The 27,675-nt window shown below is 49.4% G+C and overlaps 1 protein-coding gene across 2 annotated transcripts in view; it reads right to left on the minus strand.

Moving 5' to 3' along the window:
- Nucleotides 1–916: 916 nt before the first annotated feature.
- Nucleotides 917–27,675, minus strand: part of DPYSL2 (dihydropyrimidinase like 2) — a 99,327-nt gene continuing 72,568 nt past the window's right edge. For both annotated transcript variants that reach the window (XM_040966461.1, XM_040966462.1), the window contains exons 4-14: nt 24,450–24,614; nt 21,830–21,891; nt 21,275–21,355; nt 20,709–20,777; nt 17,500–17,620; nt 9,789–9,945; nt 9,296–9,437; nt 8,717–8,887; nt 5,401–5,580; nt 4,544–4,709; nt 917–3,449 (exon numbers count right to left, since the gene is read on the minus strand). In XM_040966461.1, coding sequence (XP_040822395.1) covers nt 3,358–3,449; nt 4,544–4,709; nt 5,401–5,580; nt 8,717–8,887; nt 9,296–9,437; nt 9,789–9,945; nt 17,500–17,620; nt 20,709–20,777; nt 21,275–21,355; nt 21,830–21,891; nt 24,450–24,614 — 1,406 coding nt within the window. In that variant the 3' untranslated portion in view covers nt 917–3,357. The remainder of the gene's footprint in view (nt 3,450–4,543; nt 4,710–5,400; nt 5,581–8,716; nt 8,888–9,295; nt 9,438–9,788; nt 9,946–17,499; nt 17,621–20,708; nt 20,778–21,274; nt 21,356–21,829; nt 21,892–24,449; nt 24,615–27,675) is intronic.

The following is a 27,675-nucleotide window of genomic DNA, read 5'->3' on the forward strand; positions in this document are numbered from 1 at the left end:
CTCCCAAAGCTTAGAGCTAACCTCTACCGCCCTCCCAGGCCATAAGCAGGGAGCTGGATGGGAAGTGCAGCACCCAAGACACGAACCAAAAACCAAACAGGATCCCCATGCTTGCAAGGTAGGAATTAGCCATTTAGCCTTCACATCAGGCCTATATCCTATTTTTCTACTCATATTTTCCTTTCACCCAAACACTCCTGATTTGATATACTTTTTGGATCCTGTTTGGATAGCGCAGAATAGAAAACAAAAAGGGAAGGAAAAAGAGTAAAGAGAAAATGATTCCCCTAGTCCTATAGCCAGCCTGGGGAGCCCAGGGGACACACCTTCTTCCTTCACTGTTGTCAGAATGGATGACGCTGGTACCAGTCAACAGCAGACCGTGGGAACCAAGTAGTCCCCCTGCTGGAGGAGGGCTCCCACTCCCCATGTGTACTCTGGACACTGGGTCAGGACGGCAGACCATACACTTCAGGCCAGGAAGTGTATCGTCTGAAGGAGCAGCAGGTGCAAGTCAGTACACCTGATTGTCTTATCTTTCAGGAAACACAGCAGATTGAGGGTTTTCTTGGGAACATAAACGAGAAAACAGGTGACAGCCCAGAGTGACCCATGTGTGCAGCTGTGTTGTCAGTTTCCATTGGAGGCCCGTAACCTAGCTCTGTGTGCACCTGGGGCCTCTCTGAACCGGCTTCTAGGGATTTCAGCTCACCTTTTGGCCTTAGACTGAACTGCATGTGGAACTACACAGCACACTGTGGCCCACACACAGCAGCCACAGCATGGAGTGAAAACTCTTGAACAGACACAGTCACCAACGTGAGGCCAAACATGCCCATGAGACCCCAGAGAGGACATTCTGCTGTAGGGCCTGGCCAACAGCCGTCCACCGCCAGAACATCTCACAGATACGCCCTGAAACGACCACGTTTTGCTTTATTAGGCGTTTCATGGTAATATAACACAGAGTTCTTAAGGAATAATAAACACGAGACTTGTATTTGACCATAATTATTTTGCCATTGAGACAGTGGTTACCAAAAAAAAAAAAAAAAACAAAAAGATTCTTCGGGCTACACACAATCAGCGTTAGCACTGGAAGTTCCTCCACTCATAGGTCACAATCACGATTTCCATGTCAAGGGTTAAAAACCATCTATGATTAAATCCTACACTGTTTTAGAGCATCAAGTCAGTGCAGTGATTCAGTTCTGAGACACTGGCAATTCATCTTAGCATTTACATATGACATTCATTGGACAGACACACAAAGCAAGCCAACAGGTAAACATGCTTACACAGCCTGCGGAAATTTTCAGGTTTTACATTTTTTTTTCCCCAGAAAACAGTCAAAACAACCAAAATTGCCAAGACCTGATACAGGAAAAAAAAAAAACAAAAAAAAAAAACAGGAAGACTCAAGTGAACACTGAAGAGCTGCAAGTGTTTCTTAGAATTGAAACAAAACCTTTTTTTCCAACTTGTTCAAATTTTCTCTAAGTGCAGATGAGAAAAAAAAAGCAAATATATTAAGTCAACCAATTTTTTTAAAAAGTGCAATTTACCTTTAAAATAACAAACAATAACAACAAAATCCCAGACCCCAACCCTAACCCCAAAAGGCATAACGTGTGGAGAGATGAGTGAATGATGTGATGGCCTGCTTTTGTATGTTATGCTTTAGGAAAGCAGATTTGGCTTGATAGAAGCCTACAAACACAGCATTGCTCACAAGAACCTGTAAATACAGCTGGAAGGAAGTGCCACAAGTCAGCAAGGACAGGGCTGAGCACAGGGAAGTTAGCTAGTGGGAAAGGGTCCCCGAGATGGGAGGGGCAGGACTGCCGACACACGGTCCCCTGCAGTCCCTAAGGGGCCCACACATTTAACTTGTAAGGTTGCCCCCCAACAACAGATCTGATAGGACATAGCATTCATAAAGCAGATTTTTCCTTGTGCAAAGTAAAATGGACTTAGGTCAATTTTTCCAACTTTTCTAATTTTTTCTGACTCATAGGCCTACCTAGATTGTATTATGTGTTTAGAACTCATTGGACCCAAAAATCACCTTTTGTTTTTCTCTCCAAAATAAGGAACCCCAATGTGTTTTGGATATTTGCCAAGGAAAGCGCAGGCTCTAAAAGCTAGACCCTCTGCTGGCTGAGGACTCTGAGCACAGTGTGGGCTGGAGGCTGCCTGGGTCACTTGGGTTACTGGGCTGGACCTACAGGTTGGACTGTGACTTCAGTCAACTAGCACTGCAGAGAAGGAACAAGCTCATGTTCTGCAGCCTCCCGCCTGCACACCTCGACCCTCGTGCGATCGTGGGGGTGAGACAGCCCGGCCTAGCTCCACACCCGCTCGGAGTCTCACCACGGCGGAGGGTTAGCACCAGTCTCACATGGACGTGGATGACAGAGTACCATGCTGACAATGGCAAAGCTCCAGTGCTTCTGGGCAGGTCTTAGGACCCCAGGACGGCGGGAGACATGGGCATGTGAAAAGACAGCCAGGGGAGAGAAGATCGCTATCTTAGAGAAAAGGGCCAGAGCAAACACAAAAAAGCAGACATGAAAGTATTCATGAATGACAGAGAGAGAGAGAAAGAACACACACAGGAAAACGATGAGAAGAGAATCTTCAAAAGATTCCATATGCAGCACAAACTAGGCTGAAACAGAAAACCTGCCCATTGTCAGCATTTGACCCAGAAGCCGGAGGAGTGGCCACATGGACACTGCGGGGGGCCTCTCAGGACCCACACACCAGCTTCACCAACCACACTGACTCAGCGTGATGGTTAGATAATTGCATCATTAAGATGTCCAGTTCAAACCCCTTGTGTTCCTATTAAATTAGACGTTCCAATTGAATATCAAAAAAAAAAAAAAAAAAGATCTCTCCCCCACCTCTAGAAACTCCCCAATTCCTAAAAATTCTTTTTTTTTTTTTTTAAAGAAAAGCCAAAGGCAGCTCTGGGCAATTCACTTTCTCTTCCCTCAGGGACAGGAGGATGCTAAGGAGTGCAGCGGAGGTGGAGATGAAGACCCCTCTGGGTGATTTGCTTTGTTGCGCATGTCTGAGTGTTGGGTGTGGTCTGTGTGCGGGTGGGTGCTCACACGTGGCTGTGGTGTTTGTGGATGTAAAGGAAAGTGGATGAGCGACAGCAGAACTCCACACACCACACAGAGCCCGGGGACCCCAGTGCACGCCCCAGGAACTGGCTGCCCCCACAGTAACTATCACAGGCTCTTTAAAAAAAAAAAGAAGAAAAGAAAGAAAGAAAAGGAAGGAAGTCTGAGAATGTCCTCAGGTGTCCCATCCCCCGTCCCCAGGTGGTTGGTGGGGCCAGAAGCTCTAGCCCAGGCTGGTGATGTTGGCACGGCCACCAGGGGGTGCCACGATGCGCTGGGTGGTACGACGGGGAATGTTGTCATCAATCTGGGCACCTGGAAACAAGGAGAAAGAGGGAGAGAGAGGAGAGAGAATGTGAGAGACGCAGTAAGGCCACGCTGGTTCCTGCCTCAAAACCCAGATGATAGGCAGGAGGGACCAGAAGTGGTCTGTGCCCATCAGAATCTGGCTGTATGCACTACAGGGAGAAGTAAAACTCCCAACTCATAGCACTATGGTTCCCACTCGATTCGACCCCAGGCCCCAGGCTCAGCCTGGACACAGCCTTTCTGAAGGCAGCTGGTCCTCTCACCGGCACGTCCTCACCTTGTGCACAATTGAAAGCCACAGAAAAGATGTTACAGACTGAGCATCCCTCAGCCTCAAATGCTCCAAGTCTGAAACTTCCAGAGCAGTGAAGTTTCAGCACACCACTAACAGAAAATTCTACACCCAATCTTCCAGAATGGGTCATAGCAAACATCACTGCAGTCTTTGAACTTTGTGGCCATTGAAGCCTTGCCATGTCTAGATTTCTTTAAAAACTGACAACTCATCTGTGGAACCGATGGCAGCTTTTTCAATACCAGCGATCTGACAAGGAAAATTAAAATCCCACTTGATTAGCTATTTCTTCACTATGCCATTGGGCCCAGGGTGCTAGCAAAGGAGAAGTCACCTCCAAATGAAAAAAAAAAAAAAAAAAAGCTTCAAGTGAGGCAAGTCTAAACTTGGGGCCCTTTCCTCTCACTAGCAGGTGGCTAACAGTTACCACTGGCTCTGTATTCAGCATTCCCCATGAACGCTCAGTCATGCCATGAGCAAGATGAAGAGACTGAGGCATGGTCCAGTTTGAGTGCCGACGCTACACAAAACTGTGGAGGAAGGTTCCTGAAACACCACCACATCCTCATTCCAAGGGATGTAGCACTTTAAGGAAAACATTTTCTTGATCTGCACTGAATAGAACTTACCTCAAGACCAGAAATTCCATAGGTCAATTATTCTGAAAATGTATCTCTGTGGATATTAGGGTTTCCACTTTGGGAGGGACAGGAGTCTCACTCCAATCCATGTCCACCCCCTGTTCAAATGCCCCTGCAGCCTCATCAGCTCCAGGGAGCCGGCTTTGGCCAAGCTGTAAACGTACCAGACAAGCTGAATCCAGACTGGTGCAGGTTCCGCACAGGGGGCGCCTGCTGCTTGGCAGGAGACGTCTTGGCCGAGGAAGCGGGAGTGACGGTCTTGGGCGTAACAGACACCTCGCACACGGGTCCGTCATAGAGGCCGCGAGGAACCCCTCTCAGCTCCGCCAGCTGCAAAACACAAGAGTCCCTCTCCTCAGGCCACACTTTTCCTGACCACCTGCGCAGTCAGACTGGGAATGAAGGTGTAGCCAGCCCCCACACTCCAACCCCGAGCTCCCCACAAGGTGTGAATTCTACTTAGCAACTACTCAGCAAGAACTGAGTTGTTACCAGTTTCTCCTTAGGACACTTCAAACTCTTAAACCCTCACCACACTGTGAGACTATCTGCGGCCAAGCTCAGGACCCAGCCAAAACTTTCCTCTCCAACCTCACTCTCCCTTTAATCCCCACACAGCTCGGCCCCTCTCCCCAAACACCAGGCCCCAAATGCTCTGTACACCTGCCATGTTCGCGACCTCCTAGCCACCCAGCTCCTTGCTCCTCTCTCGCCCCTGACTTGACAAGCGTCTACTCAACCACCAAAACCCAATGCAAGGCGCCCTGTTCCCATGATACTTCCCCCTATGCTGTGACTCCATTGGGGTGGTTTCCTGTCCTGGAGCCCCTCCTCTCACTTCCTCATCACAGCTTCACTTTGTTGTGGCTGGCTATGGAAACAGCAGACTCCACCCTCAAGATCTCACCTTCCAACAGTCTGCTCATCTTGTGACTGACTTCATGTGCTTCATAATGTGGACCCGAACTTGACTCATGTTAAAATTAAATAAAGGAAATTGGATAAGAACAAGTCTACTCACCCTGCTCCTGGCCTTGATGCGCTTGTAAACAAAGTCAGGGAAGGGCTTCCGGGGGATGTAGCGCCCGGAGCCTTCGGTGACATGAAGGGTGCCATCCTCCAACACGATCTTCCCCTGGCTGATGACCACCAGCGGAGATCCACGGCACTCCATGCCTTCGAAGATGTTGTACTCGAGAGACTGTGGGAAGAGAACATGGGACACCCCGGACTGGGTCCTGTGCCTGAGCAATGGAGCAGGCAGCGTTCTCTTTCCCAGAGATGAGGTTCTGGTCCCGGACACCCACCACCCACACAGGCAACTTCTCCATCTTCATTTCCCCATCTAGAATATAGGATCATCCTTCCTACCTCTCCAACTTCAGAAGAAATATAGTGCAACAATGTGACAGCTCAGATGGGTGTGTGCCTATGTTTGTAAACACACACACAAACATCAAAAGCCATCTCCTCTTAGCAGCAACTTAACAAAATGGGCCTTCTACAAGGAGATTCTGAAACTGGCTTGCCTGCTTTTTCTATCTGTCAGGAGTATAGCTAAAGCATGATTGCTATGGGAGTCACCTGCCCTGAGTTCAGGGCCCTTGTCTGCCACTTACCAGCTGCATGACTTTGGGCAAATCCCTGACACTCCTCAAAGAAGCATGGTCCCCTGTGTAGATTGATGGCAAGACCAAATGAATGAAACAAACAGAAGCACCTAGCATGCTACTTGGCATGTAGTCGGCATTTAGAACATGTGCAAGCATTTCCTCTGCCAAGCACAGTGCAAGCCCTGTGGTGCCTAGGTTAAGTCTAGCAGTCTATACAGGAACACCTGGGAGAGCTCTGGGGCCATTCTCATGTTGAAGAGCAGCAGGCAGCAGCTCCGTGACTCTAAGCGACTTCAAACTAATGCACTCAAGGGACACATTACAGATTCAGGGTGCACACAGGCCAATACCCTGCCAACCAAGAGGTAGGAAGCTTCATCCCTCCCCAGATACAGATGTTATTCACCCACATCCATGGAGGGGCCCTAAAACCACTCATCTGGCTGCTTGCCTGGAAAATCCACACACAGGCCAGCAATGGGGCTGGCAGTAAAAGTCACCAAGACGCTCCCGGGTACAGCTCATCCTCTCTGGGGTGGCAAACCCTGGGCATCTTTGGTATAAGCTACCAGGGTGGAGGCTCCCAGCTGACCCCTGCTACAGAAACATGCTGGGTGCTGGCTCCCAGAGAGGCAACTATGAAGATCATCATTTCTCCCGGGGGGTCACCCCAGGCAGGGCCACTGGGTGTTAGAAAGGCATGGGAGAGCTGCCTGCAGGGCAGAGTCTCTTTTCTCAAATCCTTAACCCCTCACATGAATTGTCTCCTCTGGCAGGCTCAGAGCTCCAAATGTAAGCTTCCCCAACTCAATACTGAGCCCTGTACCCCCCGGAGGAAGAGTCCCTGCAAAAGGGAATAGAGACATTCTCTCCCCATAACACTGACAAGAGGCTGCCCCACAGCCTGGCGAGGAAGGGTGCTGAACAATTTTAGGTTCTATTTCTGGTTCAACCACAAAATCACTATGTAACGTTAGACTCATCTCTTAGCTCTCTAAGCCTCCATTTATTTGTCTTCCCCATTGGGATAATAATCCCAGACCCTTCGCAGAAGAAAATGAAAGGGTAAATGGGAACACAGTGTGAAATGCATGTGAACGGGTATGACCACTGGCCAGAGTCCTAGAACCCCTACAAGAAGTCACTGGGGATTCCCAAAACTCTAAGAGCTAAGTTCTAAGTGAATGCAACTATAAGCCAGCCAGTGGAGGAGGAGAGAAAGAAGCCATCAGCACATGCAGAATTCAGCAGCTTTCTAGAAGCACCTGCCAGCCACGGCATCTACAGGTGCCAGCATAAGCTGGAGAGCAGCTCACACTCACGGCAACCCCTGTACCTCGGTCTAAATGAGAAAGAAACATGGCAAAAACCCAGGCCATCCTGCAGAAATGCCAGCAACTGTCCTGAGCTGCTGTGGCACTTAGGGAAGGTGTCAGTCACCAGCCCAGGCCGTGGGACATGGGCAGTCTCGAATTATCTCTCATGAGCCAACCTTCAGTCTGGAGTTCCATCTAGAATAGCCTCTCCCTTCATTTAGAATTCACTTCAAGATTTCATTCTTTCTACCCAACGCCAGATGCTTTTACGAAGTTCTCCCTTGGTCCATGTTCATCCCATTTTCTATTTACAGTCATACCTCAATATCTGCAGGGAACTAGTTCCAAGATCCCTCCCACTACCCCATATCCAAATCCACAGATGCTTAAGTCCCTGTAGAAAATGGTGCAGCATCTACATGTAGTCTACACACCCCCTTGGTTTACACTTAGAATCACCTTTACATCACTCACACAACCTAGCACAATTATAAATACTATGCAGATTGTTGTAATGCTGTGTTATTAGAGAATAATGGCAAGAGAATTTGTGCCCGGTGAGGACAACATAGCCAGAGTGGGCCTTCTTGCAAGGTGCATGCCAGCAACTTCACATTCTCAACACATGAGTCTGGAACCCAGAAGTTGCACTGTAGACAACTGCATGCAGGATCGCTTGGATCTAAAAGCTCAGCTTACTGCCCACTGACTAAACAGAGAATCCCAGGACACACAGGAGTCCTTGGCTGAACCCCTCCTTCTTGGCTGAAGGGCCTAAGACATTATGCATTTGCCCAGGGTTTGACTCAGTCCCAAGCTCTGTAGCCTAGACCAAGAGGAAAGAGATCTCCTGAACATGCAGACCCTAAGGCCCGACCAAGTGGTTGGGGGACTGTGTCTCTCCTTGAGAGAGAAATCACAGTCAACGAGTCCCTTGCAGTGACAGCCGCCAGTGTTCAGGCTCCTGGACGGCAGCACTGGCATGGCAATGAACGGCTTAGGACGGTGTTAATAAGTACCCAGTGGGAATCTCAGGAGTAGACACTGGAAGATTTCATTCAGGTTCCTTCTGCCAAGCACTGTTACGAGAGGTGTTGCCACAAACCATGAAAATACAATGCTGCCTGACTTCTAGACACTTTTGTTGTCCTGGAGTCACTCTGCAGGCCCAAGGATAGAAAAGCCCTGGTAACTCAAAAAAATGAGGAGGAGGGTCTTACAGACCTCACTAAAGCAAACAAAATAGCTATCAATACATCCCCTCCACAATCTGTAGGTTATGTCTTGGGTAAATAGCTACGCTTATCCTGTCAAATTCTTTCTACAGATGCCAGGACCTGTCCTTCCTTTGCCTCCCCCTGGGCCCAAGGTTCCCCTGGAGTGGCTCTGTCCTGTGAACAGTCCTTACACTGTTGTGTGTCTTGGCAGAGATGGTCTTGATGCTGTCGGGGTCCCAGATGACCAGGTCTGCATCGGACCCCACAGCAATGCGGCCTTTCCGAGGATAAAGGTTGAAGACTTTAGCTGCGTTGGTGCTGGTCACAGCCACAAACTGGTTCTCATCCATTTTCCCAGTGACCTGAGGAACATTGCACACACACACAAGTCCAACAAAGGTAGGTTGAAAAGCTGAAGGAAGGAACCACTACTCAGCAATTAAAAAGGAACGCACGATTGATGCACATAACTTAGATGTCCTCCTAAATGAAATACAGTCACAGACCTAGGCTTCCAACTCATGCCAACTACAAGTTTTAGCCCTACACCTGGCTTTCCCTGAGACTGTATGGAAGCTAATCACAATTCCCCCCAGATCTTACAATACATGTCATATTTAGGAGGAAATGTCTTAGATTTCTAAACCCAAGACAGATTGTCACAGAAGAATTCAGCTTCTAGAACATTCTCAACCATTATTTTCAAGGCCTCAGATGAGGAGGCAGGAGAACACAGAGGGCCAAGCATGAGTGAGGCCACTGCTGCTTACCACAGCCTTATCCCAGATGACGGACATCCGCTCCTCGGTGCCGTTGGTGCCCTCGGGAATCAGGGTGAAGTTGTCCTTCCCCACGGCCTTCTGAGCAGTGTTGAAAGTACAATGGGCACTGCCAGTGACCTGGAGGTCACCGCTGAAAGGAAAACATACAACCCAGCACTGAAGTACCCTTATAACACTGTGACCTCACCTACTGTAGGAAGGATTTTATGGCTGACACTGCACCAACCACTGGGAAGCCCTTTTGACATCACATTCATTCCCCTTAGACTTTCAAGGTGGCCCGGGTGTTGCATCTGGAATTCTCACCCAGCACAGTGCCAGGATGCTAATTCTTTGTTCACATCTGCTAATTTGAGTTAAGTGAACCAAGATTGATCTGCTGGCCAGCTTCCGTTGCACAACCACATGGTCACCTGCTGGGGCCAGTCTTCTGTGTACAAAGGCAGAGGGATGTAAAACATGAAAAGTCACCAAGACTCACCAGGACAGCAAGGAGTTGAGAAAATCTGGAGTGGTGGGATCAGGGCTCAGAGGTGGAGAAGTGACAAAGGCGGCTGCCTTGGCCCAGTTCTTGCTCCAGTAGTGGGAGCCATCCGTTCCCAAGCTGGCAGTGATGGGCTCGCCATACACCACAGTTCCTGGTGAACAGAACACACAAGGCTCAGTCTCACAGGACAAGGAGGGCAAGAAGTCGGCCTTCCTACAAGTCTCCACCTGCCCGGTGCATGACAAATGTCACCATCCCTTCAAAGGTCATGTCATTTTGTCTTGCAAGCGAGGAAGCTGATATTGAGGTAAATCAAATAGCCCAGCTAGCCCAAGTCACTCATCAGTTGTGCCTACCCTAAAATTTTATCTTAAGCTCTTCAAACTCAACATCCGCTCCCTAGAAGATCCCCCAAGCTTGCTGATGACTTCCACATTCTACACTGCTGATTGTCAACCCTGGAACACTTGCTGTTACCTACTCTCAATACATGCATCTTAAATTTATTAAATAATCTAATGTTTTTACTAATTAAAGGCACCTAAGCTTGAACTTGATGTCAGGTCAGCCAAGTTTGCCTGCCCCTCCAACCCCACCCCACATCAACCCAGCCAGGTTGCCCTCTTCTCCAAACTCAGGGCCCTCAAGGCCAAACACGTGTCAGTGACGAATGCATTTCCCTTCCTCTCCACAGCCTTTGCAAAGCCTTATCACTTGCTAATACACCATGGCACCCTCTTGGCCAGTGGCTCAGCACAGCTGCCCCCTCCCACCTCAGGAATGTCACAAAGGGGTCCCTGTTCAGTCATGGAGTGCTGGTGACCACAGAAGGCAGCTCACTCCAAGCCATTAGTAACAACCTCCCACTCAGAGACACAAGAGCTCCAGGAACTAGGAGACCCCTAGGCCAGAAAGGAAGTCCCCAGGAAGGAAAGAGTCAAATGCAGAATGCTTGGCAGGGTCCTGGGTTCTGATCCACTCAGAGCACCCCTAAGCAGAAGGCAGTGCAAAAGGCCAGCTAGACAGCTGCCAAATCTGCTCCAGTCCATCTCTAAACGGAAAGGTTCACACAGAGAGGACACTTTGGGCCCAGAGTGGTAGCCTAGTGGCTAAAGTCCTCGCTTTGCACGCATTGGAATATGGGCACCGATTTAATCCCAGCAGTCCCGCTTCCCATCCAGCTCCCTGCTTGTGACCTGGGAAAGCAGTCGAGGACGGCACAAGGCGATGGGACCCTGGACCCGTGTAGAAGACACAGAAGAAGCTCCTAGCCCCTGGCTTCAGATTGCAGCAGCTTCAACTGTTGCAGCTACTTGGGGAGTGATCCAACAGAGAGAAGATCTTCCTCTCTGTCTCTCCTCTTCTGTGTATATATGACTTTGCAATAAAAATAAATAAATGTTTAAAAAGAAAAAAAAAGAGAGAACACTTTGCCTCTGTGAGGATCTTTATAAAAGGGATGCTTTTCCATTGTGAGACTCTTCATAGCATGCAAAGAGCAACCTAGGATTCTCGCGGGAACTCCGGCTCCCGGCTGCTGGTTGGGACATCAAACTGCTCTGGTTAAGTCTAACTCTCCTGATTCGGTCATGTTTGGAGGTCCCACTGGTGGAATCTGAGCACAAAGGTGAAGTTTGTCTAAGCCATGAAAAGACAAAGGATCCACAGTCCTACAGATACACTGCTCTTTTCCCTGTGAAAATGTTCAGGAAGACAAAGGTAATCTTAAAGAAAAAACAATGGTTGCATGGTCCCTGAAAATCCTTGGACACATCTGTGCATTTTTCCAAGTGTCCTAAAACTTGCTTGTGCTTGTCCTCTCATCACATCTGCTCCTCAGTGCTGGATTTGAACACTCAAGATCAGCAGGGACTGGTGTTTGGGAAGAGGCCTGAAGCCCATGAGAGTGGATTCCGACCGGCGTGGTTGGAGCTGCTCAACAAGGGACTATGTGCACAAGAGCATGCATCTCTCCAGAGAATGAATTTGGCCTTCAGCCTCTAGAAAACACAAAACCAGGTTAGAATTTCCAAGGCCACTGCTGACCAGAATCTGCATCCTTAAACCCATCGGTTTAGGGCCAAGCCAAGACAGGCAGGAGTAGGCAGGGGTATGCAGGGACCACAGAGGTGGGGCAAGGCAAGGGCAGGCAGGGGTATGCAGGGACCACAGAGGTGGGGCAAAGCAGGGACAGGCAGGGGTATGCAGAGACCACAAGGTGGGGCAAGGCAGGGGCAGGCAGGAGTATGCAGGGACCACAGAGGTGGGGCAAGGCTGGAGCAAGCAGGGCTATGCAGGGACCACAGAGGTGGGGCAAGGCTGGGCAGGCAGGGGTATGCAGGGACCATAGAGGTGGGGCAAGGCAAGGGCAGGTAGGGGTATGCAGGGACCACAGAGGTGGGGCAAAGCAGCGGCAGACAAGGGTATGCAGGGACCACAGAGGTGGGGCATCTGGCTCGTTTTGGCTTTGCTTTGTTCCAACTCCCAGGGGATTCAGAGGTCCTTCCTGTTTTTCAGTCTCATTCCTTTCCTTTAGGATAGGACTTAATCCATCATGTTCAAGGCCTCTCTTCCCAGGGGAGTGTGGGTGCATACACAGCAGGGCAGGGCTCCTCTCCGAATTGTGCAAACACTGTGCACGAGGGAGCAAGGCATGAACTTCCAGGACACCATCTGGCCACAGACACCACTGAATCGCGTGCCAGCAATAACGACCACTAATAATAATAAACCACAGAATGGCTTAATTGGCCTCTGTGCACTTCTCTGCTGATGCCTTCTTGGCATCCGCTGGAGCCTCATGATTTTTTTTTCCTCCAGGGAAAATCTAAACTGAAGGATGTGACCCTAATTCAGCCTCTGGCAGGCTCCTTGGTAAGACTGGGAACTGTGGGGGACTCGGGAGTGATGTTTATTCACAACCAGCCTGGAGCCTGTGTGCATTCACAAAGAATAAATGCAAGGCTGAGGTCTAGAAATGTTTGACAGTTCCTGGCTCTGACAATTAGTCATTTCCAATGGATGAGAGCAGGATGATAAAGCTAAAGTAGGGACAGTGGAAAATCATGAATATGCAGTACAAAACACAGCCACAAAAGCAAGTGGAAAACCAACTGGGGGAGATGGATGGACAAAGACAGATAACACACACAGACCCTACTCTTTCTTTTCAGAGACCCCAAATCAAACCTCTTGCCATAACTGAAAATGGTTCTAGAGGAATCAAATCTGAAGTTTTCTGAATTGGTTCTGGGGTTTCTGGAATTTGTTCTCTAATGCGATTCAACATAGAGGCATTGAGATGGTTATTTCCAGGAGTAAAGGGAGCACTCGTGGCCCATGGCACCAGTGTGCAGACACACAAAATGTCAATCCTGGGTACTGCCAATCAAATAAGTGTGACAGCCAAGGTTCTGGGGTCTGTGTATTTCATCTCTCAGAACATTTTTGTCTAATCAACAAATATAATAGTATTGACTGGTAGGTCCTAATTGTACTGCACAAGATAAGGGGAGGAGTAAGTTCAGGAACTCCATAAACAGGTCAAGAACCCCAAACATGACCCAAAATTTCTATGTCTGTCCTGAAAAAGTTTCTTCCGTTTTACAGTTGCAGAGCTGAAGCGGATGAAAACCAAACTCAAGAGCCCAACCTGCAAGTGGCTGAATTACAATACAAGGCAAACTCCCAACGCCACAGTAACTCCACTGTTACAGTGAGGCACTGCCTTGGAGGGAGCCCTGCCTCCCCCCAATCTCCAGTTTCCAGGGGCACCATCACCTCCTCCCTAGTCCCCAGCTACACTATCCATCCTGCAGCTTTCAGACTTGCCAGTTCCACAAACACTTCTGGAACAAAGTCACTTCTAGGGCGAGGTGGGCAAAGAAAACCAGTATCAATCCATCCATCCATCTTTTTCTCTCCGCACCTCCACACTCACCTCTCCATCCCTCCCTTTCAGTTCCATTTCTCTGGGTCCCCTTGATTTTGATTAGACTTCATGACATTCACAACCCAGTCCACTTGCCACTCTCAATCCCAACTCTGCGTTCAAGACTGCTGTGTGGAACACGAGCTTCACACGAAGGATAATCCTCTAATGGAAGGGGTCCTCAAAGGCCCCAGGACCACGTGCTTCTCAGGAGGCCCACGCCACTGCTGCTGGCCCACAGCGCTGAAGAAGTCTCATTTTCAACTGGGATTCCCACAGTTTAATGTTGTTCAGCTGTGGCTACAACTGTTTTGAACATTTCTGCATCTACTTTGCAGGGGTGGGGTGAGGAGGAGGATGAAGATGGTCACCAGATGAGGTCATCAAGCACCGCCCACGGGCCACTGCTCACACACGGAAGGCATCATCAGTCATGCTAGATCTCACATGTGGACCCGATGCAGGCCAAGGGAACCCATTCTGGAGAAGTCCCCACAGGAGACTTGGGGGAAACAGAGCCAACCCAGAGCGAGTCACGGCTTCTGCTCCACATTGGACTGGATCACTGGGGACAAGAGGCTCAATCCTTGCATTTCCCTTTCTCTTCCATGAGATGAGTCTGCTAACTCAACTACCGGCTAAGTCTTTTCCAAGAATACAATCTGGTGCAGGCCGTGGTTTCATTTCCTTATCTGCAAATGGGCTCAGAGATAGGAGAGGTAGAGTGGCACACCTCTTGGGAAGTCGGGGTGCAATGGCGTAGGGCTAAGCGGGCCCATGCCAACAGTGGTTTACTGATGCAGGTGTCTGGTTGAGGAGGCAGCTGCAGCCACTGAGAGGGAGCAGCTGTGGTTCCTGCCATTAGCAGGGTTAGGATTCTCAACAGCCTTAATTTGCTAAGAAAGCCGGAGTCCTCCTTTGCACCATGCCCCTGAAGCTCTGGCTAATACCTCTTTGACAGCACTGATCCCCTTGGCCACTGGGATGTTCCAATCACAGTCTCCCTCCCCCATGAGTAAAGGGGCTAACAGGGGTCCCTGCTCACAGTACAAAGGCCTGAAATATCACTCAGGGCAAGTTGGCTGAAGATATAAAGAATCTCTCTGTTTCCCAGATGAATAAATAAAGTGGCGGAGGCTGGCCGTGCTTCACACTTGCCTCTAGGAGTTGGAAGACCCCACCTGAAGATGACCAACAAACCTTAGCAAGAAACACTCAGCCCAGCTCAGCAGGCCTCATGCTCTGACGCCTAACACGCACACACCTCCAGCACTATCTCCTTCAATAATATCATCGCACTGGCAGGAAGCCTGCCCCGCTGAGATGGGAAGCTGAGACTGGACATGCTCAGGGAGCCGTCCCACATCACTCGGCTTGGCACACAGGTCACCTGCAACAGGATATTGATCCCAGGCAATAAGAACTCCACACAACCCGGCACAGTTTTTCCTGTTCATTCTGAGACTCCTGGCTTTCATACTATCCAGGACTCTGTTGAGTGCTAGACTCCAGTTTCTGTCAGGTTTCCTGAGGAAGTAAACCCCAGCAGACACAGTTCCCAAAGATTCCCTAGGTTAAAATAATCTCGAAGCAGCCAGGCACGAACAGAGGATATCCATGGCCTGAAGTTCAATGCCCAACAATCAAGCCCCAATTCCTCCTTTCATCACTAGCTCCAAGCTTCAGATTATTCAGGTGCAAGGTGAAACAAAATATACAACCCCTGCCTGGGCTGCCTCCCAAGACTGTTAGCAAGCGCAAAGCCAGACGAAAAAGAGCCTCGTGAGCCTGTGACGCTGGTTCTTGCCTGTCCACAATGGAATGCACTCAAATTCCTTTCCGGCAGCTGGGGTTTGTGTCAAGCCAAGGCTTTCAAGGGCTAAAGGGCAACGGTTTGGTGCAGAATCGCCCCTGGGAGTCAGTGCATGCAGTTTGGCTCACACCCAGAAGGTTACAACAAAACAGAAGGTGTCCCCTCTGAATGCTCACCCTCCAAGGCACACACCAGGTCAGGAGTTTCAAAGACAACACAAGAGCACTGGGACCGAGTCAGAGTGCTGGAATGGAAGTGGATGCTACCATACCACCCTCCAGCTGCATGACTTCAAATGAACAAACTACATAGAGGAGAAGGGGTAGTGGTGTTGCCGACTGGGACAGCTCCACAACTCCTACCTGTCCCAATGGAGGTCTGGCAAGAGGTTGGATCCATCTACCCTCCAATTTGGACAGCTGAGTGTTTGAACGCAGGATAAACTCTGCCCAACAATGGCCTAATTCTATTACAATGTTTGGCTTATTATTATCATCTGGACATAGCATGGTTGGTAAAATACACAAAAACTGCCCTTTCTGTCACCCTTTCACCCTGCCAACCATCGCCCGTGACAGAGGCAGCAGTGCTGTGGTCAGTCACTAATGCTGACACTGGCCCCCACATGCCCAGCTGCCTTGCAAATGGGAGCCTGGGTGACACAGGGCTATGAGCTTTTTCCCCGCCCACAATATTCCTAGGAAAACAAGGGCAAAGCAGCCTCGCAAGTGGGTTGCTGGTTTTTAGAGCAGACAATTCCTCCAAGCTGCCAGGAGAGGGCAAGTAGTGCAGGGACCATTAGTTACTGTAAAGCCCCAGCAGAGAGGCCTTCAAGAGAGCTCCAAAGAACAGGACATGGACCTGTGCCCCTGGAACCCAAATGACCCAATAGTCACTGAGCAATCTGTTCTGGGGCTTGCACAGAAATCACTCCCACCAGCCTTCCCAGACCCATGGAGATCGCATCCCAAGGAGAAGCAGAAAAGGAGTCGCAGGCGTCACACTGCTCCCTGATGAAGAGAGAGAGACAAAGAGTGAGAGATGGACAAAGAAGCTAGACAAGACCAAGTCCAAGAGTGAGAACAGCAGACACAACACAGGGGAACAAAAGGCAGAGAGACAGAGGTGCGGGGATGACAGATACAGAGAAGCAAAGGGGGAATCGTGGGGTAATTGAGGCAAGGAAGAAAGGAGTCCTAGTAAACACACATATCAGACCAGGTAAGCTAAGATCCACCCCAAAGTCAACAGCAGGCTCTCAGGCCTTCTGTACATCACTTGTTGTGTACAAGCACACAACAAGGGGTGGGATGGGCCAAATCCATGCAGCCGATGGCTGGTGACAGCAAGGCACTGAGCCATTCATAAGGTATCAGGTGCTCCACGGAACGGCCCCAAGAGAGCATGCTGGAAGTTGCACTTAGGGAGTTAGTTTGCAAGAACCTTCTCAGCAGACTCCTGAGTCATTAAAAGAAGCAGCCATTGCCTAGGAGGTATAGACAGAGTTTATGGACACAGCATCAGCTAACCATCACAAAACTGTCCATGACAGTATCTGGGCCAAGACCTGGCTCACACCTCGGAGGAAATCATCACCACCCCAAGGAGTGGGCTTGCCAAATGACCTTCCCCAGAAGAGTTCTTCATGCAGAAGGGAACTGAAGGAATCCATGTAGACTGAATCCAACTCAACTCAACTAGTCTCTGGCAGTGAGGTGTGTGCACATCTGCCTACACAGCCTCTGCTATATGTATGGCTTTAAATAGATACTCCCAAGGGCACAGCGGAACAAAGGAAGGAAACAGGAGCTCCCTGCCTCGCCCGGCTGTAATTAGGTTAATGCTGGAACGTGATCAAAGTGGCCCACTTGGCATGAGGGTCTGGAAATAGAGCCCTCCCCAGTGCAGAGTCCTCCCCCTCCCCCTCCCCCTGCTCCTCCTCCTATTGGCCCTGCACTCACCCTTTTTCCGGGCCTGGGCGATGACTTCAGCCGCGCTCTTGCTCATCACCTTGGTGATGTACAGCGGACAGTTGGTCTGGTTGGCAATGGTGACAGAACGGTTCACAGCCTCGGCCTCCACCTACAGAAGAACAGCCAGGAGAGCGTGAGGACCCAGCACACCCCCAAAGGACTCTACCTTTCTCCTCCACCCACTGTGTCCCCCAGGGTTCTATCCCATGTAGTACTGCAGGGTGACACCGATTTGGTCATCACTCTACGTTGGGAAGCTGCAATGATAGGGGACAGTCTTCCAGGTTCTTCTCAAAATGTAATCAACAAACCTGCAACTCAGAAGCAGCCCGGAGTCAGTGAGCAATGCAGAATCTTAAGGCCTACCCTAGACTCACAGCCTAGTCATCCTCTGAGGGAGGACTCAGCATGGTGGCTGCCAGCAAGTGTCCGTGATTTTACGTGTGTTAAACGGGAGCTGCTACTCCTAACTCTGCACACGCTTTCTGCTACTCCCATCTTGAGTCAGGACTTTCAGTTGTAGGATATGCAAGGGGGCAGGGCTTCTTTCAGATGCTAGCCAACAAAGCTAGGCAGGATCACCCTGGAGACAATGTAACTGCACAGGGCTCTGGGAATGGAGCAGGCAGCATTGGTGCACATCCAGGACCCCCCATATGTGACAGATGAACAAGCTGGCCAGCCAGTCACAGCCTGCTATGACCTCGGCCCCGAGATGGGAAAACCTGTTCTAATAAGCCATCTGGCCCTCTAAATCTAATGCCTCAATGAATCACATTCCAAAAATTCCAGATACCTCCCTCACCCCCCAGAATTGAGTTACATCTCATGCAGGGATTCAGCAGCGTTTATAATGGGCAGGTAAAAGGATGGCACAGAGGATGTCAAATGGCCACAGGCTGCTGGTGCTGTACTGCAGCAGGTTAAGCCACCCTGGGAAGCCCCAATTCCCAGATGGGAATGGGAGGATGATCTAAGTACTTGGGTCCTTGTACCTATGTGGGAAATCCTAATGGAAATGCGAGCACTTGGCTTTGGCCTGACCTGGCACAACCCTGGCTCTAGGGGGCACTTAGACAGAGAACCAATGGATGCAAGCGGCTCTCTCTCTTTCTCCTTCAAGTAGATAAATATTTCTTTTTTTAAAAGACTTACTTATTTTTTTATTGGAAAGGTAGATCAGATTTACAGAGAGAAAAAGAGACAGAGAAAGATCTTCCATCTGCTGGTTCATTTCCCAAATAGCTGTAATGGCCAGGGCTGAGCCAATCTGAAGCCAGGAACCAGGAGCTTCTTCTGGGTCTCCCATGCAGGTAGAGGGTCCCAAGGCTTAGGGCCATTCTCTACTGTTTTCTCAGGCCACAAATAGGGAGCTGGATGGGAAGAGGAGCAACTGGGACATGAGTTGGCACCCATATGGAATTCTGGTGCTTGAAAAGTGAGGATTTAACCATTGAGCCATTATGCCAGGCTCTCTATATATATTTCTTTCTAAAGTCACTGGTGGAATAACTATGTGGCACCATGAATGGGTTGCTACATGCAACCCCATATCTGCATCAAAGTGCTTCATTTGAGTCCTGGATACTCCACTTCTGATTCAGTTTCTTGCTGATGCACATCCTGGAAGGCATCGGTTGATGGCTCAGGTACTTGGGTCCCTGCTGTGCACATGGGAGACTTGGTATGATTTCTGAGTCTGCTGCTCAGGAGTCTGCTGAGAAGCACCCACTGGCCCATCTCCAACCCAGCCCTGGCTGTTGCAGGCATTTGGCGAATGAATCCAGAGATGCAAGCTCTCTGTCTCTCTGCCTTTCAGGAAAATGAATTTTAAATGCCAGTGGACTCCTCCCCAAATCCTTGCAATACTCTGGGGTTTGAACTCGGAAGGGAGGAACGGGATCTCACTCTTTGTATCCTGCATGCCCCACCCTCGAAGCTCCCATTCTGGTTCCTGGTTAGCTGCAAGTGCTCACCAATGTTTGCTCAACAAACAGATTACTTCACTTTACTAACAGGCGGTTCCACACACAAAGCTGTTATTTTTCACACAAAATAATCAAGCTCATGCCCTTGTCTCCCCAACAGATTGATCTACTACTCCTTGCACTAACCCGTAATCTGATCTAGGATAATATAAACTAAGCCAAGCTCATCCAAATGAGCCTGCCGGACATCAACTCTGTGGAGAGAGATGTCCAGAAATCCACAGGCAGTGCCAATGGTCCCAGACAAAGTTCCCGGAACACCCAAATGCTTTTCATTCCTGGGATAACTCAAGACGCGCCCTTCCCTTTCCATTGCCCCAGCCTCGGATAGAGTCTCAGCAGAGCTCAATGTGACAAAGGCTCAGACAAGATCCTCAGCACTCAGCAGTCATGTTCATGACTGACGCTGGACTGTCAGGAATGCTAAGATGTGACACGGTACTACACAGAAGTACAATAAGCAGAGTTTCTGCCAGAGCAACTGGCTGCCATAAGACCAGCTCCTTGGTGGGAACAGTATAGGTACTAGTGTGGGATCTGCTCAGATTCAGCTGGGAGTTGAATTCAGATTCCAGTCCTGGGTCAGGCAGGAAGAAGCCCATCACTGAGAAGAGGTGACTCCAAATGCTGCTCATTGAAAGAACAGATCCTTTAAACCCCATTTCCCATGCTCTGTCCAAATTTGACCCTTCTATTTTTTGTATGTATATACTTCAGATATAAAAAATAAACTGATTTATACAACTAAACTCTTATTTAAGTGATAGCTCTTTAAAATACTAGGAAAATAGTATGATAGGGGCATACGTGGCATAAGAGTGAAGCCACCACTTGCAATGTCAGAACCCACATTGAGGCACAGATCCAATCATGTTGCTGCACTGAGAATGGCAGACTCCCTGGCAGCCAGTTGTAAAAGTTCTTTGGTGAACGGGCAGATGTGAGAATGTACCAGTGAAGGAGTGGGCATCTGTGGGAATGAACCAATCGGGAAGTGGGCACAATGTGGGAATGCACCAATCAAGGAGCAGGCATCTGTGGAATAGAGAAGCAGAGACCAAAGGAGGAGTCTTGGGGCTCAGCTGAGCCCTTCACTTGGTCCATGTAGAAACACTCACACACACACACACACACACACACACACAGAGCCTCGTTCTCCAAGGGTATGCAGCTCTGCACAGCACCCACACCCCACTCCTAGATGCTCACCTCCTCGGGCCGGCTGAGAACATGTCCCTCAGGCCCGGTGATGCCCAGGTCCAGGATCCTCTGTTGCTCCTAGAAGGTTTCAAGAAAGCCAGGCATCAGGGAGGGTCAAACGTCAGCTGGCTCCAGCAGCTAAAGACCTGGCACAAGGCAATCTGGCAAAGTGGAAACTGGCACCCACTGGCCTATCTCCAAGCAGTGATGGGCTCATGACTCCCCTTCCAGTCTCACCTGAGGAGCACAGAGCAATGCCAGCCTTCCCCAAACCACTCAGTCATTCCCCTAGGTGCTGGAAGCCTCCGTGCTCCCAGCCCACAGCCACGGTAAGGGAGTGAGTGGCAAGGAACAGTTCCAGCTCCCATCCAGAGAGAAGCTGGGGAGTGGGGATCTGGCAGCCATGCCCCTCCACAGGCAGATGTGTGTACTGCCAGTCTTCACTCCACCAGCAAGCTCATGAGTGAAGCCCCAGTATGCAAACACCCTGGCCTGCTGGCATTCCACCACAGTGTACATCCACAGAGGTCACCTGCCTCTTGCCCCCAGGGTGATGAAGAAAAACCCATCCGTACCTCTGCGATGATGTCACCATTTTCCGCATGGACTTGGGCAATGGCACCAATATCCCGGATCACACTCAGGACCTCATATATCTAAGAGAAAGAAGCACAGGGCTCAGAGACCAGGACAGCTAGCTCCCTGCCATGCTGGTAAATTAAAGCAAGTGCCGCTCAGCAACTGCCATGAGGCCAGGTTTTTTCCCATCCCAACAGGAATGTTTCTGGTCACATGGCATGGGAAGACCTCTCTGTCCCTCATGTAGATGGAAGTGAAACTATGTGGGTGAGGAGTGAGAAGGTCAAGGATGAGCCCCAGTTCTGCAGCCAGGCATTGGGGAGGTCCCCGGGGTGCCCTCTGCCATAATGGTTGCTTTCCAAGCTCAGGTCAGGAATCATGGTGTAGAAGCCCCAGGTCCAGGACGTTGATTGCCCTCACACTCCTCCAACGGGTAAACAGCATCAGCAACTCAATCCACCAGCCACTGGCTGCAAAGATGAGGGATGTGTGTCCTCAAACACTGCTCTCCCCAGGAAATAGCCATGGCCCCCGTGTGCCAGGTGTCTTACCTGGCAATCCGTCAGCTGGAAGCGGTCTTTGAAAGCCATGTACACGAGGAAGGAATTGACCCCTGGATGATAGACAACACAGAAAAGCTAGGTCATGCTGTTTAACAGAAAGACCACGACCAAATAATCTGGAAGGGAGTAACAAAGTGGTAAGACAGTCCTGCAAGGCTTCATGCCAGGAATATGTCTGAGAAATGTGGTCACCTTGGGAACACCATAGAATGTGGTCACAGAACCCTAGCTGGTGTAGTTATGCTACACCAGGATACAAGACATAGCCGGCTGCTGCTAGACTATGATCCAGCTCTACCTGTTATCATGCTGAATGCTGTAGGCAACTGTAACTCAATGGAAATGCCCACAGATCCCAGCACAGGAAGGATACAGGAGTAACACCAAGTAACAAGGGTTTCTCAGCTCCATGGTCATCCTATTGGACCACCAGCCAAAGCACTGTAAGGTACCCCTTGTCTGCACTCTGCATGTGTGTGCACATCTGTGCGTCTGTGAGGGTGAGGACACGGCAGAGGGCAGCAGGCACAATGCATGTGACCAGCAGTGGGTAGAGACAGAAAGGGAATGGAAAAGCCAACTGGGTAAATACAAAAAAAAAAAAAAAATTGTAAATCTGAACACAAGAGAGTTCCTTACAGCGCTCTTACAACTTTCAAACCTTGCCAGTACTCAGGCACCCTTGCTCATGACAGTATTTGCAATCAAAAGGTGCAAACAACCTGTGGTTAGAGGAGACCTAGGACGTGGCCCATACAAAGCAGGGCACGCTCCTCAGCCTGATAAAGGAAGGATATTCTGACTCATGTCAGCCACATTTAAGGTCCTCACCTTGAGGACCACACACAAAGTAAAAGAAGCCGACCACCAAACAGTGTCTGATTTCGCTGAGATGTCATATCTAGAACAACCCAATTCACAATTCTAAAAGCTGAATGGGGATCACTGGGCTGGGCCATCCCCAAAACGAGCCTTTTGCACAAGGAACAAATGTGACATTTCTGTGCACAAGAAAAGAACACTCACAAATGTCTTTCCTTTTGGAAAATAGACTGCCCTCTGTGTTGACTTTTAAGAAGCATTTTTTTTTTAATATGAAAGGCCCATCACTTTGACAAGCAGATGGCTCAAGGCTCGTTCTGGCGTCAGAGTTCCCACCTCCCAAGGCACCAGACCAAGCATCCCTGCCCAACATCTATCTCGGTTTCTAAACAACTGTCCTGACAACCTCAAAGCCTCAGCCCAGAATTCAAACCACCTGGGGCTGCTGGCAGATGCATGAGCAGAAAGCCCCTGGACAGCCCAGTCCTTCTCTCCCTGCTAGGCAACAGTAGTCATGGTAACTCCCCACCCCCAGTGGAATTTGTAAGTATCCACAGGAAAAAATTCTTAAGAGCTTAAAAAGTCAACAAAAAGGCCAAAACTTATCTACTTTCTTTCCTGTGATATTTTCAAACTGGAAGGAATCTCAGAGGACTTTGAGTCCGACACCCTCATGTGGTATCAAATGGAGGGGGCAGGCATATATAGCCCAGGAGGAAATTTGCGCTGATTCTTCATTGGAGTCCCTGGAGTCATTTCTTCACTGCAGCTTCTCTGTGAGGCAGCAGAAAACTGGCTTCCTGTCTCCCACCAGGGAGACCTAGATTGAGTTCCTGACTGTCAGTTTCAGTCCCAACCCGGCCCCAGTCACTGGAGGCATTTGGGGAGGGATTTTGCACATGGGAGCTGGTTCTGTTTCTCTCTGCCTCTGAGACCAATGAAGATGAAAGGAAATAAATCAGATCCCTAACATGTCAGTTATCTGTCCAAAGTCACACAGCTCATCTGTCCCAGGGCAGAGGAGGAAGCCAGAGCTCCAACTTTCTTCTCTGGGGTTCATCAGACCCTCTCCACAAATATCTACCACCTAGGCTTCCAGATTTCCCTCGAGCCATTTTATCACAGCAACAGACACTTCTGGGCCTGGAAGTTCTAGAATTCCTAGAGCAGAAGGAACTTCCCTGAAGGGCAAAACCTAAGCAATCAGGTAGGAACTCCAGAAATCCAGTCCCCAGAGAAGAGGAGGATGTGTTCGAGCTCTAGGACAAGAACCCCCAATCTTTCTGTGGACAAAAAAAAAAAAGCCTCAGAGGCACCCCTGAGTTAGCAAAGATGCCCCCAGCCTCCCCAGTCCCTGGGGATGAGCTTCCTGAAGTAGTTCTAGGAAACAGCAAAAATCTCTCTGGCTGTCTTGGGCTGAAAGATGTTCATCAAACTGATTCTTCCGGGGGAAGGCCCCTCTGAACTGATGGGGCACCTCTGTTGGAGGCTCACTAGTCACCCCTCTGGGATAAAGCACTCCTGCTGCAACCTCAACTGGCCAGCCTGCCAAGAGAACACAAAAACCCCCGCACCACCAAGCTGGAAGCAGCAGTGACGTCAGAGCAGGTCCCAGCAGGAAGGCCAACAGTGCAGCATCGGGTTAGGCAAGTGCCCTCTCCTTGCCAGGGTAACGTCCATGCCTGAGACACAAGTGGGATCCATGAGTGCGATTCTCTAAGAACTGCGCCCGTTTGTGGATTGCTTTGGAAGTGGCTGCAGAGGGCGCTGAGCCAGCACAACCTACCATGATCCTTCACGAGGGCCTCCATCTCCTCCTGGATGCCCTTGTGCCACTCAGTAATGTCCACGTGCAGAGAGTAGTCGCAGCAAGACTTGCTGTCGGCCCATTCCCTCCACTGGTCAAAGGCGGCCAGCAGGCTGGTCCCAGGCTCAGGAACCACATGGTCAACTGAAAAGAAAAAAGCACTTTGGTCATTCACACAAGCTCCTCGGGTCAGGGGCCAGCCAGTGTGTACCCACTTGAACCCTGAATAAGGCTTCTTGAGTTCCCAATCTAGACAGTGATCTCGGCAAGCAGCTCCTAAGAACCCACTCGAGCCCGCTGACTACCCCCAGAGGGGACAAAGCAGAAACTTGGCATAAGAAGGATGGCTCTGGTGAAACCATGCATGAACTGCCCAGATCTGATTTCCCAGCTCACAAGCCCTGAAAGCACGTTTCATGGACAACAGGTCCTTGCAGACAAAGACGGTGTCAAGTGGCCAGCAAGGCAGCCAAACCCTCCGAGCTGTTTGGGAGACATCCCCCCTCCAGAAAGCCAGGGATTCGAAGGCGCTGCAGCGGGGCCATGCAGACGGAGCCTTTCCGAGGCTCTCAGGCATGCCCACTCTCTCACAGCTGCTCACATTTCTGCAGCATAATGCCACTTTGTAATTTAAAGGAAATCTCTCATCTTAAGAGTTCAAAGCACTTTCAAATGGTGGTCATTGAGGTAGGCCGATAGGGAAGATAAATGACTTTGGACTGAGGGTGACCTGAGGTTTCTTCCTGGCGCCATTGTTTACCTGCAAGGTGCCCTTGGGTTAGCTACTTCGCCTCCTCTGCTCTACGTGTCTGCGGGGATAATATTACCTAGCACACACATTCGGCACGGATATTAAATGAAATCTTACATTGCTCTTCCATTTAAAACTTCCAGTGACTTCCATGGCTCTACAAGGTCTGCTCGGCCTTGGCCTACTTTTACCACACAATCCAGCACCCTCTCTTACTGCACTTTGCTCTCCAACTATACAAGCTGTCTTTCAGTGGATACAATACCAGCCTGACCCCTCTCACCCCAGGCCCTTTGCATGTGCTATCATCCCTCCCAGGCTCTGGAGAGGTCTCATCCAGTGACTGTGACAACTCAAGGCTTAGGAGACTATTCTTACCCATCTTCTGCACAGAAGCATTAAAATGCTAACTGAAAGGATCTGTCCTAGCCAAATCAAGGTTGTACAAAACCGCATGGATGCAAAAGTTGAGACACTGCTTGAGATCCCACATCCCACATCATGGAACTGGGTTTGAGACCTAGCTCCACTCTTGAGTTCAGCTTCCTGGCAAAGAACACCCTGGGAAGCAGCATAAGTACTTGGCTCTTAGGGAGAGATACCGATGTGGGAACAAGGATTGAATTCCTAGCTGCCAACTTCAGCCTGGCCCATGTCAGGCTTTGTGAGTCACTTGAGGAGTAAAACAAAAGATGGAAGATCTCTGTCTATCCCTCACTGCCTTTCAAATAAATCTTTAAAAACAATAAAATGAAAGTTTAAAAAAACAGCACAGGGGCCAGCTCCATGGCATAATAATCTAAGCCTCTACCTGCAGTATTAGCATCCCATATGGGTGCTGGTTCAAGTCCCGGTTGCTCCACTTCCCTTCCAGCTCCCTGCTTATAGCCTGGGAAAGCAGCAGAGTACAGTTCAAGTCCTTGGGCTCCTGTACCCATGTGGGAGATTGGGAAGAAGCACCTGGCTCCTGGCTTCAGATCAGCTCAGCTCAGGCCACTGCAGCCATCTGGGGAGTAGGCAGCAGTGTATCTCCTTTTCTCAGCAAAATCTGCCTTTCAAATACAAATAGATAAATCTTTTCTAAAAAGAGACAGAATCTAGTATTATTAAAGCCCAAAGCAATGCCTCATTCTTCATAAATAAAATATTAGATTTTCAACTTCCAGGTAAGCAGTTCTGAGCTAAGAAAACTCCAGCTCAGCCTGAGCTCAGATTTCTGAAACGGATTAAATCTCGCAGGCGCTGCTAAATTGCTCAACTAGGCTTGGCTTGGTCCACATCAGAAAAAAAGTCTGTCTAGGCTGAATTTTCTTTTCTCAAAATTGACTTTTGAAATTGTTGATGTTTGTAATTAAACAGGTAGGTACAAACCTGGTATGTCCAACATCATAATGTTATCTAACGAAAGCAAAAATTACAGGCACCTTACAAGCAAGCCTGGATAAAATGCTAATAACATAAAACATTCTTAGGTGGTGTGCCTTTCCCAAGATACACACAAAAACACCACCCTATAGCAATCGGTCTGAAAGAAATTTCCCACAGTCCTCCTGGCTGCAGCTCTCTCCCCTCTTCAAACCATCCTTGCTAAGCAGGAGCTTTAAGGGCAAACAAGTGCACACACTGCAACTGCCCTCCTCCAACCCTCAGGAGCCATCCCCCAGCTCCAGAGTAAAATGTACACTCCTTCCCCTGGTTCTGCCAGGTTGACTCCAGGCTAATCTCACCCAGGCATCCTAGGCCCCTTTGTGCTCACCACCCACAGCCACCCAAACATCTCTCAATTCAGGCACTTGGCCAGCTCCCGTGCACCCGTAAACTCTGCGACTGGTTGAATCTACAAATGTGGACCCTGGAGGGACAATCACCTGTCTTCTCCTGGGGACCCCCACTAGCCTTTCCTGTTGTGTCCCCCAGAGAGGCCATGAGGCCTGAGCCCATTGTGTAATATGGTGCTGCGAGAGCCTCAATTTCACCTGCACCCCACTCACTGATGACACAAGAATAGGCGGAAATTGTCAGAAATTGCTTTCTAAACATTTTTCTGATGAGATAATTTCAAGAACAAAATGTCACAGCATAAACAATTTTAGGAAAAATAAGTCACACATTTAATCCAGTCACCATACTATCTGACCTTCTCTCGAAAAATTAACCTGCTCAACTTCAGGAGTATTTTCTCTAAGTCTTTTCTCTGTGTTGTATCTTGGTTTTTGTTTTTTTGTTTTCTTTTTCCTCTTCCCAAAAGTCTTAAGGTGGCATAGCAAGGCGCTTCACATATCAGGGTCTGGTGAACTGGAAATATGAGTGAAAGAAAGACAAACAGTGGCAATATGCAAAATTCAGATTGAGACACACAGGCACAGAGGTGTGTGTGTATATGCACAAGTGTGCATGTGTGTGCACATAAGTACACAAATGTGTGTGACAGATGTACATGTGAGGATGTGCATG

This window comes from Ochotona curzoniae, unplaced genomic scaffold, assembly GCF_017591425.1.
Source record: "Ochotona curzoniae isolate NIBS_2020 unplaced genomic scaffold, NIBS_Ocur_1.0 scaffold_4505, whole genome shotgun sequence".
NCBI lineage: Eukaryota > Metazoa > Chordata > Mammalia > Lagomorpha > Ochotonidae > Ochotona > Ochotona curzoniae.